The sequence below is a fragment of the Columba livia genome, chromosome 2 (assembly GCF_036013475.1).
Source record: "Columba livia isolate bColLiv1 breed racing homer chromosome 2, bColLiv1.pat.W.v2, whole genome shotgun sequence".
NCBI lineage: Eukaryota > Metazoa > Chordata > Aves > Columbiformes > Columbidae > Columba > Columba livia.
The window spans coordinates 42,951,545-42,967,280 of NC_088603.1; the positions used below are offsets into that span (position 1 = coordinate 42,951,545).

General features: G+C 43.2%; 1 protein-coding gene across 3 annotated transcripts in view; it reads left to right on the forward strand.

Annotated features, from left to right (window-relative positions):
- Positions 1-204: 204 nt before the first annotated feature.
- RBMS3 (RNA binding motif single stranded interacting protein 3) overlaps positions 205-15,736 on the forward strand; it is a 710,128-nt gene continuing 694,596 nt past the window's right edge. Inside the window, exons 1-2 of one of the 3 annotated variants that reach the window (XM_065055125.1) lie at positions 205-353; positions 1,024-1,214. In XM_065055125.1, coding sequence (XP_064911197.1) covers positions 1,035-1,214 — 180 coding nt within the window. In that variant the 5' untranslated portion in view covers positions 205-353; positions 1,024-1,034. Of the gene's footprint in view, positions 354-419; positions 1,215-15,736 lie in introns of those variants that run through there. The other 2 variants (XM_065055127.1, XM_065055126.1) reach the window with 2 other exon arrangements.

The following is a 15,736-nucleotide window of genomic DNA, read 5'->3' on the forward strand; positions in this document are numbered from 1 at the left end:
GATTTAGCAGCTTACACGCGATTTTTTTTTTTCCTTTCTCTTCTTGTATTTGTGTTGATAAAATTGAAGAGCCGGTAGCTGGTACTGATTTAGATTTCCAGCCTGGATTTGCTCTTGTTTTCCTCCCTACTCCAGTTCTCCTTGTGCAGTGCTGCGTGGCGCTGGCAGCCTGAGAGAGAGGGAGCTCCAGTCACACACATGCACTCCGACCGCGGAGAGGAGATTAACATCCAGGAGCCCACATTTCCAATAGCGGGTGGTGCTGGGGGTGGGGGGGAAGGCGAGGGGAAAATAAAATAAAAGCAACAATCGGGTAAATGCTCGTCTCTTCTCGCCACCAGCACCTTGCACAGGTCTGAAATCGCTCGTTTTGCTTTGCTGTATTGCGCTTGCCTGGGATGTGGAGAGGGGAGGGGGAGGGGAGGAAGGGTGAGGTTTAACTTTTACTTGACATTACCGGGTTATTGTCAGTTCCCCCGTGTTAAACCCCGGTGGTTTCCCCTCGCCCCCGCCCCCTCCCCGGGCTCAGCTCCCTCCACTTAACTTTGTTCAAAGGGCTGGAGCCAGAAGGGCTTGTCCGGGCCTGGGACATAGATAGCGTAAAGTAAATAACCGCCACAATTAGACTGGGGCCGGGAGTTGATCTTCGTGGCGAGAGATCTGCTTAGTTAGCGTTTGCCGTTTCGGGGCGATTGAAGGCCATCGTACCAAGGACAGGCGCGCACACGCACACAGACACACTCACTCTTACACACACATACACACACACACACACATACACGCTGGATACAAAAGTCTGGAGGATCTAGGGGAGAATTGCAGCCGCCGGATCGGTGCAGCAGCGGCGGCCAGAGCCATGCGTGTCACGGCCTCCTGAGGGGGGGAAAGGAAGGAAGGAAGGAAGAAAGGACAAAAAAAAGGAAAGCAAGAAAGAAAGAAAAAAAAGAAAAGAGAGAGAAAGGAAAGCACAAGAAAGACGCGGGGTGGTGGAAAGTGTTTGCCTGCTTTTGTCTCGCAATACAGTGAACTGGAAGATGGAGATGGATGTTAAGGGAGTTTCTCCGTGCCCGGAGCCCATCCCCCCGGCGGCGGGGTCTGGCGGCTGCCCGCACCAGCGCCCGCACCACCGCGATGGGCAGCCCGCGGAGCCGGCCCCCGCCGCCGACAGCGGCCACCCGGAGCGGAGGCACGGCAGCGAGAAAGAGGACAAAAAGGTAGGTCCGCTCCGCCGCCGGCCGGCCGGCGCCGCGCCCGCCGGAGGGGCCGGCTGCCCGGGGCCGCGCTCGGCGGGGCGGGCGGGAGGGGGGCGGCGGGCCCGCTCCGACTCCCGCCCGGCCGCGGGCAGCCCCCGCGCCGCCCTTTGTCAGCGCGGCGGCGGGAGGGAGGCGGGGGGCCGGCGGCGGAGGTTGTCTGAGGACACGGGGGCGGCGGGGCGGGGAGGCGCGGGGCCGCCGCGGGGCCCGGGGCACCGGGCATTGTTCCGCCCGCCCTGCGGGAGCGGCGCCGCGGGCGGCGGCCCAGGTGCCGCCGCGAAAGTTTACCTCAGTTCGAGGGGCCAGTGCCGGCAGGGCCGCCGCTGCCCTCCCCTCGCCTCGGTTTTCACTCGGCGGCGAGGGGCGAGTCACCTGCGGGAAGAAGCCCGGGCGCCGTGTCCCTCCAGCCCTGCTGTGTCATTGTGGACCGGGGGACGGTTGCTGGCTGCCGAGTGAAGACCTGTGGGTGACGGAGTTCAACGAGAAATGGGTCAGATCGCATCCTTTAGTGCGGATGTGTCTGCTGCTGGAAGAATCGGAAAGTAGGGAGGATGGGATGGGAAAAGGTTGCCATTAAGATAATGTCAGCGGAGTGCATTGATCAGTGCTTTTGTCTGTGGGCACTGTCTTCATTTCCATTCATTTTTCTCGGCACGGGTTTACCAAACTGAAGCCGATGAATTCTGCCGTGTCTGTAGGTCTGTTACAGGTAGAGACTGATAAATGTGTAAGTTCCATCGCAATACGTTGATTGCTGCAAGGAGTGATCGGTGGGTGCTGGACCGTAAACCACATCCGTTTATATTTTATTGAAGTCCGAGTAATTCTCTGGTTAGTCAGATACCCCAAACCAGATTATAATCCTGTCGTAAATGAAAAAAGAAATATTGCCATGTACTGGATTTGAATAGTGTTTCTTCAACTAGTTTTACTATAGTTTGGTTTTGTTAGAAATGTGCCAGAGAACAGTAACACAATGAAGGAACGTAAACCAGCAATGCAATAAATTTATGCAACAACTATGTCACACCATATATTTGCATGGCTAGAGTTGGAATTATCGTGAAAATTACAAGGTATTTTGGAAAAATGGTATCTCTAACTGGAGACCCCGAGTTTGTGGTATTTACCTCCTATACTTTTATGTTTGCTACTGTTTGTTAAAATGTCTTATTGTTTTAATTATAAGAGGGTGTCAACAACCGATCACTTAAACAGGGCCTGTACGGCTTAATAAGGTGGATACAAGGGCTTTACTTTTAAGGTGATAGCTGATGGTTTACATATTGTGATAGGGTAACACAGAATTTCATCTCCCTTGAGTTTACGAATATATCTTTCTGTCGTGACTGCATGGTACTGTACACAGTTAAATGATTTGTGTGTTTCCTTCTAGTATCCCTTTCCTTGCATTGTGTTACTTACTGCAACTTAAAATGGATTTATTTCAAAATAATTAAAATGTAGAGCCAAGGTTGCCATTTACGTGAGCTGGTTGTGCCAGTGCCTTGAGCATTTAAAATGCTGCCATCAGCAGAAATCCATGCTCAATAGTTACCTTCTGATGCGATGCAGAGTCTGTCTAATGTTTTACCAATCGTGGACGTGAGGAAGGCAAACAAAGTATAACTGGAGGTGAATGAAGACTAGAGAAGGCCTGAGACTCTATGTTGTGGCTAATTAATGTGTTTAGATAACTCAGTAGCACTACCTTTTCTTTTGTCTTAGTTGTAGCCATGCTAATGTACTGTGATATATAGATATATACATATATTTTTCTTTTAAATCCATTATCAGCGTTTCCAGGCTCACCATTGCCAAGGTGGTTGCAATGACTAATTTGTATTTTTGGGAAGTGCTGTGATATTTCAAACCTCCCTAAATGTATGTATCTTTTCTGGATGCTGTCCCAGGACAAACAGTACTTCTTATTAGTGCAGAAGTATTTCAGATATGTGGTAAAATAGTGGCACCAGAAGCGTGATGAGAAGGGGAAAACCCATTAAAGCAACAGTAAAATCCAACAGTATTGTGAAAAAAACATTCCAGCCACAAAACAAACCCCAAGTATTGCTGGAAACATCATCTAAGAACTTTCTAAATGGATTGAAATAACAGTTCCAGTGTTTATTTGACCCTTAGACAAATGTCAGAGGAACATGGATATATCCTAGAAGAGTAAGCATTCTACATGGAAATTTCAAAGGACATTAGAAGAGCCTGATTTCCTGATGTGTGTGTATACTTGTGAATAGCTAAGTATTAAGACTTCACAAAATCTCATGATTCCTTTGTCAGGACTTGCTTTCTGGGTCATTCTTGAGTTATAAAATGTCTTTTATCATTGAGCTCCATTTCCACTGGAGGTAAGAAGAGTTTTGCTTCCATCTGCGTGGAGGTGGATCAAATTTATGCTCTAATAAAGCTATTTTTTTTTGTCACTAATTCCAAAAGGAACATTGCCGAATTAACCGAAGAAAGTATTTTCCTGATTCTATGGAATTTTCAGTAGAAGGTACTACCATAGTGTCAATTATATGGCTATTGTAGTTTTTTTTCCTGCTGCATGTTCATTTTTTATCTTTGAACTTCAATAAAATTGTGAAACATGTGCATAACTTGATATATATCCCACTGTCTTCAGCTGGGATGCTGATGTGCTGAAGTGTATGCTCAGGTACTTTGTTGGAGGAAGACCTAGGTTACCACCGTCACGTATTTCTGTGTTGAAACCATCTCTGACCAGTATATGAGGAGAGAAATTATGAAGACTGACTTTATAACTTATTAAATATACAGTACTTGGTGTTTTAAAGCATAGTTGCCATTTAGGTGGGAGAAAATTAAGCAGAAATAGTAGAGTGTAAGATTTAGAAGACGGTTGACTCTATAAGGATACTAGTTTTTCTCTTAAAGTGGAACACATCAAAAAATGTTTTTCAACACTCCTGCGATGTTTCCAGTTATTTTTGTTAAAAGCGTGTAGGTCTAACCCTATATACAGCATGTTGACATTCTCCAGTACGTCAAAGTCGTACTGGAGTCCTGGGTGACCTGGGGAGAGAACAACGTGCTGTCCCAGCTGTTTGTTCCCACTGGAGGTACAGCTGATGCCTGTGACTGGTTTTGTGGCCAGGCTGTCACCCTGTCTTGCCACTCCATGACTGTTGCGAAGGGACACTGGCCCATACACATTGCCAAGGATCCAAGGATTCTTTCCAGCTTATACTGGACTGATAGCATCTTTGCAAGGATCAGGGTAGGGGGTACTTTGAGAGTTGAAGGTAACTCTGCAATTCCTTTGCAGATCTGTGACTATGGGTGACATTTGTCACAGCTGACAGTATGACCAGGATTTTCCCAGGGGTGGTAGCCTGAGTTAGGGGTTTCACACCCTTATCTACAGCCAATGTGTTATAGTATTTCAATTTTCTGAAGTCCTTTGTAGCCCCCTAGTCTTCCAAAAGTTGGTCCTAGGTATGGGTTTGGTAATGTAACATTGCACACCCAAATAGAATAATAGAATCATAGAATCATTTTTGTTGAAAGAGACCCTCAAGATCATTGAGTCCAACCATAACCTAACTCTGGCACTAAACCATGTCCCTAAGAACCTCATCTATGGTTCTATATTCCAAAAAACACCAATCAAATGCATCCTAGTAAAACAAAGGAAATTCAATTAAAGAAGACCAGAACCTTGCATTATCAACAGTCTAGTGCAATCCCACAAAACAGGAAGGAAAGCAAAAAAGGAAACCTTTTTTTAAACTCTGCTTTAGAAGAATATTAAAAGTTATTAGAAGAATATGTTTAAATCTAAAGAGGTATTACAATAATAAGAAAATAATTCATTACATTTAGGGCAAAGTTTTATATTTTACTTTATCAAAGTACTTTATAAACATTAACTCAGACAGGCCTAATCATCCTTTAACCGAAGATAAAGGGAAAATCTTTAGTACGCATTGGATTGAAGCCAATCACTGAAATTTACAGATAGAGATACTTAACCCTAGATAAGTTAAAGACAAATAAAATAAATAAGGGCATTTTATTTTGTTTTCCACAGAGGAAAACCTCTGTATATCTGAGGTTTCCACAAATCATTTAGCACAGATGATTTACAAGCACACCCAGAGCTTTCACTTTATACCTACATTCCATATACAAAAACCCTGGTGAAATAGCTTCAAGGTGAAGAACCTTCTGTGTATTTACATGGAAATCAGCACACCAAGGTTACAGCCAAAGCAAGCCTGTCTGGGCTGGCTACATTGTATTCTGGTTCAAAAACAATTTGCCAGTGTTTGATGTAAGAGTTCTGAAGTGTTTTGTGGGTTTATTTGTATGTCATTTCCCAGAATTCTTGCCTGTGATATTGCTGTGTGAGTGGTACCCAGGTGTGAGCTTCTGGAGGGGAAAAGCTGAGTGCTTTGGGGAAAGGCACTTGGCGTTAACTTGGGAATTCTGTTTCGCTGTGGACGTGGTCTGATCTAATCGCCAGTCTCTGAAAGCCTTCCACTAGTGTATTTACAGGGCTGCTGCTATCTACAATACGGTGGTTTTTCAATCATCCTCCACAAGAGTAGGTCAGGAAGAGAGGAAGATTCTTCAGGGGCAATTCTTTTTTAATGATTTCTCTTATGTATTTACTTTTGTGTGGTTTGAAAAGCTGTATGTTACTATGCATTTATATTAGAGAAGAGATGGCCGAAGACATGCAGTTTATGCTTGAAGCAGATGGTAGGAAGTTTCTTTTTGGGGGATGAATCACTTCAGTCTCAGGTTAGATGTGCTTATCTTACCTTAGGCAGTTCCATTGTGAGCAGGAGAGTAGTTGTCAACTGCTGTCTTTCTCCTGGAGGTTTAGGTGTTTTGTCAGATAAACTGGGCACAACCCATTGAGCAACTTGAAGTTAAGATCCAAAAGATGAAACTGAAATAAGCAGTGGATAAGAGGAGCAAGTCTGGAATGTGTGGGACAAAGAAAGAAGAGTTAGGCAGCACTACCAGTTGCTGTTGGCTGCAGATTCTCCTGGTAACTGTATAAAATGCAACACCTTGTGCTAGCTGGAGTTGCCAAGTACGGAAGGCTTTGTGCCAGGTGTATCACAGGCTATGGTCCTGCCAAGATGTAATCCAGGCGTGAGCAGACAAGGTCAGGCCATTGTCTGCCTGGATGGACAAATTCTTAGCCACCTAGAAATGGCAGAAAAATTTACCTGTGGCTGTGCTGTTCTGAGAGTTTGATGTCAGACAGAAATTCCTGTTTATCTTTGAAGTATGGACAGAACTAAAGAATAACAGGTCTTTCTCTAACTCATTGCTCAAAATGTTTCAGAAAACATTCCTCAGCCCAGCAACATCAACTGTCTTTTTAGGTCCAGGTTTAAGCACTTATTCTTCATTCTTAAGTTGCTCCTGCTGCAGGTCGTCATGATATCGGTATTGATCTACATAGTTCATTGTCTTCCTGATGAAATGATCTGAAGAAAAGCATAATCTGTGCTAGCATCCTGTTCTTCCAGAGTTCCCAGAGCCCGGTGGCTTTATGGGTGGTAAGTCTGTCCCAAAGCCACAGGCCCAGGACATGCTTGGTCCCTTATCTTTGTGCCTTTGTCCTGCAGACTCCCAAGTCATGGCTCCAGGCAAGGCTGTAATTCCCGGCAGCATAGGGAGGCTTCCAGACGTGTGTATCTGGAACAGCTGCCCAGGGCTACATTGCCTGTCAGGTGCCTCTGGAAGGGAGGTTTTGGTCCCTTCTGTTGCTGCTGTGGGCAGCAAGGCTATTAACCATGCCATTAACCCATTTCAGTGAGCAAGGCCCAGGGGCCATATGCTTTGAGGAGAATTAAAAAAAAAATCAGATTAAGTAATATCAAAAAGCGTATATTCACTGTGAACTGAAAGCCTTGCTTTGCAGGCAGGTCTGCTTCTGCATTTCCATGCATTTGATGTACTCTAGCTCTCACACTTCTCTTGCCTTGTAGTGAGAGAATCCTTAAATGAACCTGGGATTGTGCAGATGAGAGGAACAGAGAGAAAGAGAGAAATTGTCAGTACCTCAACTGAAGGCAAGACTATGAAACTATTTTATTAGACATCAGAGAATCCATAAGGAGAAGAGATATTTGGAATCGGGCCTCATAATTTTCATAGCTGCAAAACTACCTTTTATCTCATATTTTGAGAAATCCTTTTATTGATATGGGAAATACCTAAATTAATGTAAATACACATTTTAAATGTATTTATTTTCAGGTGGCATATTGAGAATCTGGAATGTGGAAAATGAAGTCCAACACTGGTTTTGTGTTAAAGTATGAAGTTGGAGAGGGAGGAACTGACTTCTGCGTTTGCCTGTGTCTGTGCTAAAACAACATACGTGACAGTGCATATGAATGATTCTTTAAAATCTCACCCAATGGTGCAACTTCCGAAAGAAGAATATGCTATTTAAAATAGTTGTCCCCTTAGATAAATTGCATGAAAAATGTTTTGGCAAGGATTGAACAGCTCTTTAAATTTTTCAGCCAACTGATCGATAAGTGGATGAAGCTTGAAAAGCTGATCACTCTGAATGATTCCTGGGGTAAACATAGAAATATTCATTGTAATATAGACACTTTGTGAAAACTAAGTGCTTCTTAGAGTTATTACATAGAGAAATCAAGTGCATATGTAGTTGATTAGGTAACAAATCCAGGGACATAAACAATGAACATCATGGGTGGGAGCTAAATGACACTCTTGAGTCATCGGAAACACAACAACAGATTTTGCATGCAGAAGACACAAAACTGGCTCTCTGGCTAAAGGCAAATTCATCCTGACTGCAGAAGGGTTGAGAGGATTCCTAGTCGGAGGAAGACGCAGCGCTGAAAAGGGCATTGTTACCTCCTCTTGAGCAGCTGGGACGTTGCCTTGACTCAGATGTCGTGGTATGTGTTTGCGCCTGTGTGTTGAGACTGGAAAGCAGTCCTATTCAGGGCTGCACATGACAGCCCAGTGCTTGGCCAGAGCAAGGCATAGCCTTCCCACTTCTGTAGAACTTGTTCTCAAAAGCGCAGTATTCACAGGAATTCCCGTCCCAGGGTTGGGTGCCAGCTTGTAACGTATCTGAGGCTTCAAACAATGGCTAATCAATGAAGCTAGAAAAGAACAATACCCCTGTTGTTGCATGCTATTCCCAGTGTTTTGCTAGATGCTCACAGCGTTTTTAAACCATCTCTATCTGTGGTAAAAGCTTACGGTGTTGTACCGCACACTTAAAGCACAGTAATTCTTATTATATTGAGGTTAAGGTTTACTGGATTGCTCAGAGCTAAGAGGGAAGAGTAGTTACTGATGTGTGAAGTGGTTCAGTTTATTTTGGGTCCATATTTGGTTGTTCTCTGCCTGACTGTAGCCATTGCCACTCACATAGTGAATGGGATTATTTCCCTGTAGCTTGTGCTAGGTGGATTTCTGTACTGACTAGCTGCCAGTAGTAATTATCCAGTAAGAGTAGAAAACATTGCACAGTCCCAGTAGAGTTACTAGTTTTTAACAACTTGTCTCAGAAAATACCCAAATAGTAAAGAAAATGGGACTGCAGCTGTAAATAACGAAAAATGACAGCAGGAGTACTGATAATAATTTCCATGAAAGTAGCACTCCGATCAGGTTGTAATGGGTTGTTTAAACGTGTAGAAGAAAAATGACAGATCTGAAAGATATTACAGATATTAAGTGTTCAACAGTTGGTTTCCTTTCTCACTCCTCATCCTTTTTCCATGGCTCTGGAATTCTCTTCTGTCTATAATGAAAGCTTCTGTTTTGTTTCATTTCCCCATGTTGCATTCTAAGCTATAAGGGGAATATGAATTGATCCAGAAACTATAATAACCAGTGCCTCTTAACTAGGATAAAACAAGACACAATTTGGCTCATATTATGGACAAGGACAGTCATGTATAAAATTTGTTAGACAGCCATGAAAAAAGAGTAATTCTTCCATGCCTAACAGCTTTTGCCATGTGTTTAAATACAGCTGTTATTTTCATTATACATTCTATTAAGTGAAGACCAATCTTTTTATAAAAGCAGAATAGAAATAGTTTCCTTGACTGAAAAACAAGTGTTGGATGAATAAAAATTACAGCTTGGTTAATATACTGTTCCCAGGCTTCTGAGTTCGTGCCATTGAACACCTTGGCCCAGAGTTTCATAGTTTATTCATTCCAAAAAAATACACGGTTTGTTCAAAGTGATAATGTGATTAACAACTGAAAATACTGCAGGGAAATAAAGCAGGTATTTCCCCATTTAGTTTTAGACCATCTGCAAAGGATTGTTATAGTTGACTGGAGAATGAAAATAAAAATGGTGTGGAACCTGTGCCTGTTCTGTTAGCACAGGGTCCATGTTAATTGATTACAACAAGTGCCTGAAGCACCACTGACACCTCTTCTTCACTATTAACTAATGATGGTTGTCTCACTGGGGTTGTTACTGAGTCTATACACATTTCCAGGAGCCTGTAGCACAAAATCTCTTTTTGGATCCAAGCTAACATGCTCAAAATAAGTCTTTGTGGAAAGGGAGTTAAAAGTCTAGTAGTATCTACCAAAGATAAGTGTTGTAGCTGTTATGTTTAGCAGTAGTTTGATATTTGCTATAGTATAATAAATATCCATCATTCTTTGCTGAGAATTAAAAAAGAGTAGTTATTGCCTTGAGCTAGTTACTATGTGAATCAGACATAATTCAGGAAGGATAAGTACAAGACCTCACAGACAGGCAGGTGAGCAAGTTATGTGGGGTGGGATGTAAATAACTTCTGCTTTTCACACAGAATCATAGAATGTTAGGGATTGGAAGGGACCTCAAAAGATCATCTAGGTGAATTAAGAGCAAAAGGGAGTGGCACAGAGGGAGGCCTCACAGGAAAACGAATTGAAAGCAGCAACTTCTGAGTAGGACTGAAAGGAGACAGTTTGTAAGGTTCGTGTTTTGAGTCGAAAACTTTGCGAAGTGTGTATTGGGTCCAGATGGAGTTAAGGAAGCCCACAACAGAACCTCGCAAAATGCTTCACAGACACTGTACAGTGCCCTGGTTAGCCTTGTTAACTTTATTGGGTGTGCTTCGAGGACATGCAGATGTTCAAAGTATGTGAAGGCCACTTTTAATAATTAATTGGTTCGTTCTCTCCCACTTGTTGCTTCATATCTAATAAAAGGCTACAGTGAGTCCTTGCCAAAGCCACCAGATACAATAATATTTAGGTTAGTTGGGTCTGAGATACAACAGGCTAGAAGGGATATTCCCAGAAATCTTAGGAGTGAAACAATCCTCAATTTTTGTCCTGTCTTATTTCTCTAAAGCAGAGCAGCCACACTATCATCTACATCCGTGTACACACAATGTGACACAGGAAGCAACACACCGTTATCAGCTGGCTGTTGCGATGGAAATGGTGAGCTTGCTGGCTTGACCTCAAGGACAGACACCCACAGATGTTCCGTAGTCTCTTACGTGTGTGCAATTAAAGCGTGCCTGTTGTGCACTTGGGGAAATTTTTGTTTAAACAGAGAACATTTAAGTTTGGAGGAGGTCATGAATATGTTTCCACAGGGAGAAGGGAGGAAATCAGCAAGCTTAATGGGAAGGAAAGCCATATTGGTTTCCAAGAGACCAATAAGATCAAGGCAGTTACAAAGGGCTGGACGTTCATCCTGAACCTGACTTTATCTGCCTCCCACATTAGGGAGGTGGCTAATGCAGTGGAAGCTTACTGTCACCTGATATTGTGGTCTTATGCAAAGCCTGGCCTTGTTAGACCTTAAAATGGTAACCAAACATGCCTCTTCTTGAACTTGTCAAGAGGACACACCCTCTGCAGAAGTACATGATGAATCAATTCTAAGAGAAGCCATGTGGATGCTAGAGAGTCAGAAGCAGTCAAAGTCAAAGAGTGGCTCAGGGAATCTTTACAAGAAGAATCATACCACAGGACTGTCATGAGATACTCAGCCTGATCAACATCAGAACTGGAATCTCCCAGTGCTGGGAAATGTTGCTCAGGGCAGGACCAAGGCTCTGGCTTCTCTGTCCGGTCTCTGCTGTGCATGTTCTGCCTGACGGTAAGACTTACCAGCTAAACTGGGAAAGTGTGGTCTGGATGATCAGGTAGTGAGGTGGACTGCGAACTGGCTGAAGGAAAGAAGCCAGAGAGTTGTGGTCAATGGTGTGCAGTCTAGGTGGAGGCCTGTATCTAGTGGAGCGCCTCAGGGGTCGGTACTGGGGCCAGTATTATTCAATATATTCATCAATGACTTGGACGAGGGAATAGAGTGTACTATCAGCAAGTTTGCTGATGACACCAAGCTGGGAGGAGTGGCTGACAGGCCAGAAGGCTGTGCCGCCATCCAGTGAGACCTGGACAGGCTGGAGAGTTGGGCAGGGAAAAATTTAATGAAATATAACAAGGGCAAGCATAGAGTCTTACATCTGGGCAGGAACAACTCCAGGTTCCAGTATAAGTTGGGGAATGACCTATTAGACAGAAGCGTAGGGGAAAGGGACCTGGTGGTCCTGCTGGATAGCAGGATGACCGTGAGCCAGCACTGTACCCTTGTGGCCAAGAAGGCCAGTGTCATCCTGGGGTGGATTACAAGGGAGGTGGTTGGTAGGTCGAGAGAGGTTCTCCTTCCCCTCTACTCTGCCCTGGTGAGAACACACCTGCAATATTGTGTCCAGTTCTGGACCCCTCAGTTCAAGAAGGACAAGGAACTGCTGGAGAGAGTCCAGCGCAGGGCAACAAAGGTGATGAAGGGAGTGGAGCATCTCCCTTATGAGGAAAGGCTGAGGGAGCTGGGGCTCTTTAGCTTGGAGAAGAGGAGACTGAGGGGTGAGCTTATTAATGTTTACAGATATGTAAAGGGTGAGTGTCATGAGGATGGAGCCAGGTTCTTCTCAGTGACAACCAATGGTAGGACAAGGGGTAATGGGTTCAAACTGGAACACAAGAGGTTCCACTTGAATTTGAGAAGAAACTTCTTCTCAGTGAGGGTAACAGAGCACTGGAACAGGCTGCCCAGGGGGGTTGTGGAGTCTCCTACTCTTGGGATATTCAAAACCTGCCTGGATGCCTTGCTGTGTAACCTCATCTAGGTGTTCCTGTTCCAGCGGGGGGATTGGACTAGATGATCTTTTGAGGTCCCTCCCAATCCCTAACATTCTGTGATTCTTCTTTAGGCAATATTTCATATCCTTTTGCATGCTTTTGATGCAGAACAGGTCTTTCTAACTAACTGGTCAAGTAATGTAGTCACAATTATACCTAGATGCACAACAGGCTACCTGTTAGCTCGCACTGTCCCATGAACTCTGGCTTTATTCTCATTACCTCAGAACTATCCGTAATGCCTATATTGTCTCCAGGTACAAGTAGAGTACCTGAAAATATGTCATTCCGCAATGCCAGTCTGCATTTCGCAAGTCTTTGTGCATGTTACCTGTGATCATATCATGACACCCCTTAGTCATACAACCTTGTCTGATGGTAGTAACTGGAAGAGACCAGAGCCATTAAAATTAGATAAGCATAGATAACAGGTGCTTCTATATTATGTACTGTATGTTGTTACAGAGAACTAGGAGCAGGACGTCACAGTGATAAAACAGTTAACAGGTACCTAAAGCATTACTCTCTTATTTGCTGATACAGGTAGCTTGTTTCTCACCTACAAAAAGGAGAATTATAGATTAATCTGTCATAGGTAGTTTCTGTCATAGTAGTTTCAGCCTGCAGTGGGCTCCTTGCTTTGTCATACCTCATGGGTTCCCTTCTCATGCTGCAGCAGAGACTGTCACAGCTACCTAGGAAGACAATGAGGACAGGACTTCAGCAGTCAGGGTCAGGACCTCTGAAAGGTGGTGTGGAGATCACTACAGAGAATTTAAAAGGTGAGGTACCAAATGATAAGTACAGAAATGCACTTTGCATCAAGCTACACTGTGCACAAGCAGGTGTATATAAATATAGTTCAGGTTAAAGGCAGAAAATACTGAAGTTCTGCTTCCAACCAGGATTTGTTGTATTATATTATAATGGCGGGTGAAAGTACTGATGAAAAAGCACATGTGCAACAGGTAGGCAAGAATAAACTCACATTTAGAAGCCAAAGCAATAGAAAATGTATGAATGCAGCAATGGGATCCAGTGGTAAATTTTAAGTGTGAAGTTGAGGAAAAAAGGAACAAGGTAGTTTATTTATCTTCCTCTGTTGTCAGCAAGTGTGAGGGAATGGGACTTGTGTGTATGGCAGGCCCTTGTGTGCTTTGAAGTAGCTGGGGTACTTCCTCCACAGGTAAAATACTCTTTGGGTACTTTATCTGTCCAGGTGGTACTGGATGACAGTTCAACACTGGCCGTAGTGGGGGACAAAGTGTCACCTCTAGTCAGTTGTCTGTTGCTGTCCCCTTTCCTGGTCTTCTTCCAAACCCGTGCCAGCATGTACTGGCAAGGCTCCTGTGGACTTGGGAACAGAGGGCAGACACTGCACCCTTGACAGGAGTATTACCGTATCTCCCTGACAGCAGCTTTAGCACTTTAGCATCAGCCTGGTTGTTCATGGGTCAAAAGGACCAATAAGTTAATAAATTAAAAAAAGCCCACCGAGTATGGAAAAGTGCTTCTAAAATGCCAACAACATCTTTAAAGATGAGATATAATTTTTTACTTCCTAGTAGACTAAGGACAAATTCTGTATCCTACTGGCAAAGGAAATTTGCCACTTTTTCACAGGTTAGAGAACTTGTTATATTTTACCTTCTTGTAATTATTTATGACCAAGCAAAACTTGTTATTAATAGAAACTGTGCAGAAAGGAGTGTGGAGGTACAGGTTGTTAAAAATAATCCAGAAGAAGGTGGATTAGTAGGCTCAGATGAGGTAGTTGGATGTGTGTTGTCAGTACACTAGCAGTTTAAAGGATTCTTGTATTTACACACCTAGCAGAAGGACTGCTGTAGCATGAATGGGAAATTGAAACTCCCTTCTGTGCATTAAGTGCCTCAAGGTTGTAAGGGAACTGTTTTGCCCAGTATAATTTTGGGAATAATTTTTGCGTTTGGAGAAAAAGGAGAGAACATGGACAGGTTGCAGTTTGAAATAAATCTGGGGAATAAAGTTTGTTAAAATAACAATTTTACTGAAAATGCACAGTCCAAATCCTACTCTATTCTGCACAAAAGACAGAAACAACCTTTATTGTTTGGGATTAGGAATTATCCTGCCTTAGGACAGGAGAATGCTGTAGATTTTCCACTTCATTCTTGTAGGGTTTTGTGCCAGAAAATGCTTATATGCATTTTAAAAAGAAACTCCATCTACACAGAGTTTCCAAATGCATTCACCTCAAAAGCTGATATGAATTACCTGACAATTGGATAAAATGAATGCAACTGTAAATAAAATTACTCACTGCAGGCTCTCAGTCAGGAGTGCCTACTTGCAGGATCAGATCTTGCCATTTCAAACTTTTGAGGGGGAAATACCATCTCTCTCTATGTATTTAAACTTCGCTGCTACAGCGGAACGTATGTACTTATATGTTCATGTAGTACTAAGTATAATTGGGTAAAAATGTATTTCCTACTTTATCTAAAACAGTCTTAGAGCTCAGTAAAACAAGTGCACTTTGGAACTGATATCCTACAAGACTGTCTCAAACCTGAATCTATTTTTGATAGTAGATAGTTCATATAAAGTGCTAGTGTAATAACTGAAAAATAGTTTGAAGCACCTTAATAAGAAAATACATTTAAAACTTGACACCATCAGCAAACTTACATTTTCCTAGGGTGATACATTTAAAGAAGTATTTCATTACAACACGGTATTTCACATTTCAGCTAGTGTCTTTTTTTCTATGTAGAAGGGATGTGTAACAATGTCAACTGTTGCTGTTGATACTGGAGCCTTATCCTGCACAACAGATTTATAAGAGCAGAATGCTTTGTCCTCTTGCTCCTGCAGGAGCGTCAGTTTGAAGAGTAACACATCTGTACTAGGTTCAGGCTGCCTTTTTATCAGAAGCCAGTGGTGACGCTCTTAAGAAAGGGCCGAATTCTCATACCTACAAATAAATTTGTCAACAAAATATGAGCACGTGAGACAACAGTTCAGTCACATTTCGCTTTCTTTTTTCCTCTTTCGTGCTACGGTGTAACTTCCAACTGTCAGCTCCTTCAGCTGAGTGTCAGCCTTTTGATAATTGCTGCAGCATGTCATGCCCTTTAAAATTACCGTATGTCAGCTGTTTACCATATTGACTGAAAAGCACATGTATTGGGTTATTCCCTTTTGCCTTACCTGTGTTGCTCTCGTGACAGCCAGGTGATTATTTCGGCTGGCAAGTCAGCTGCTGACAGGAATGCCCTGGCTATATTTGATGTGGTTCTGCTGAGTTCAGGAAAGTCACAGAACCAGACA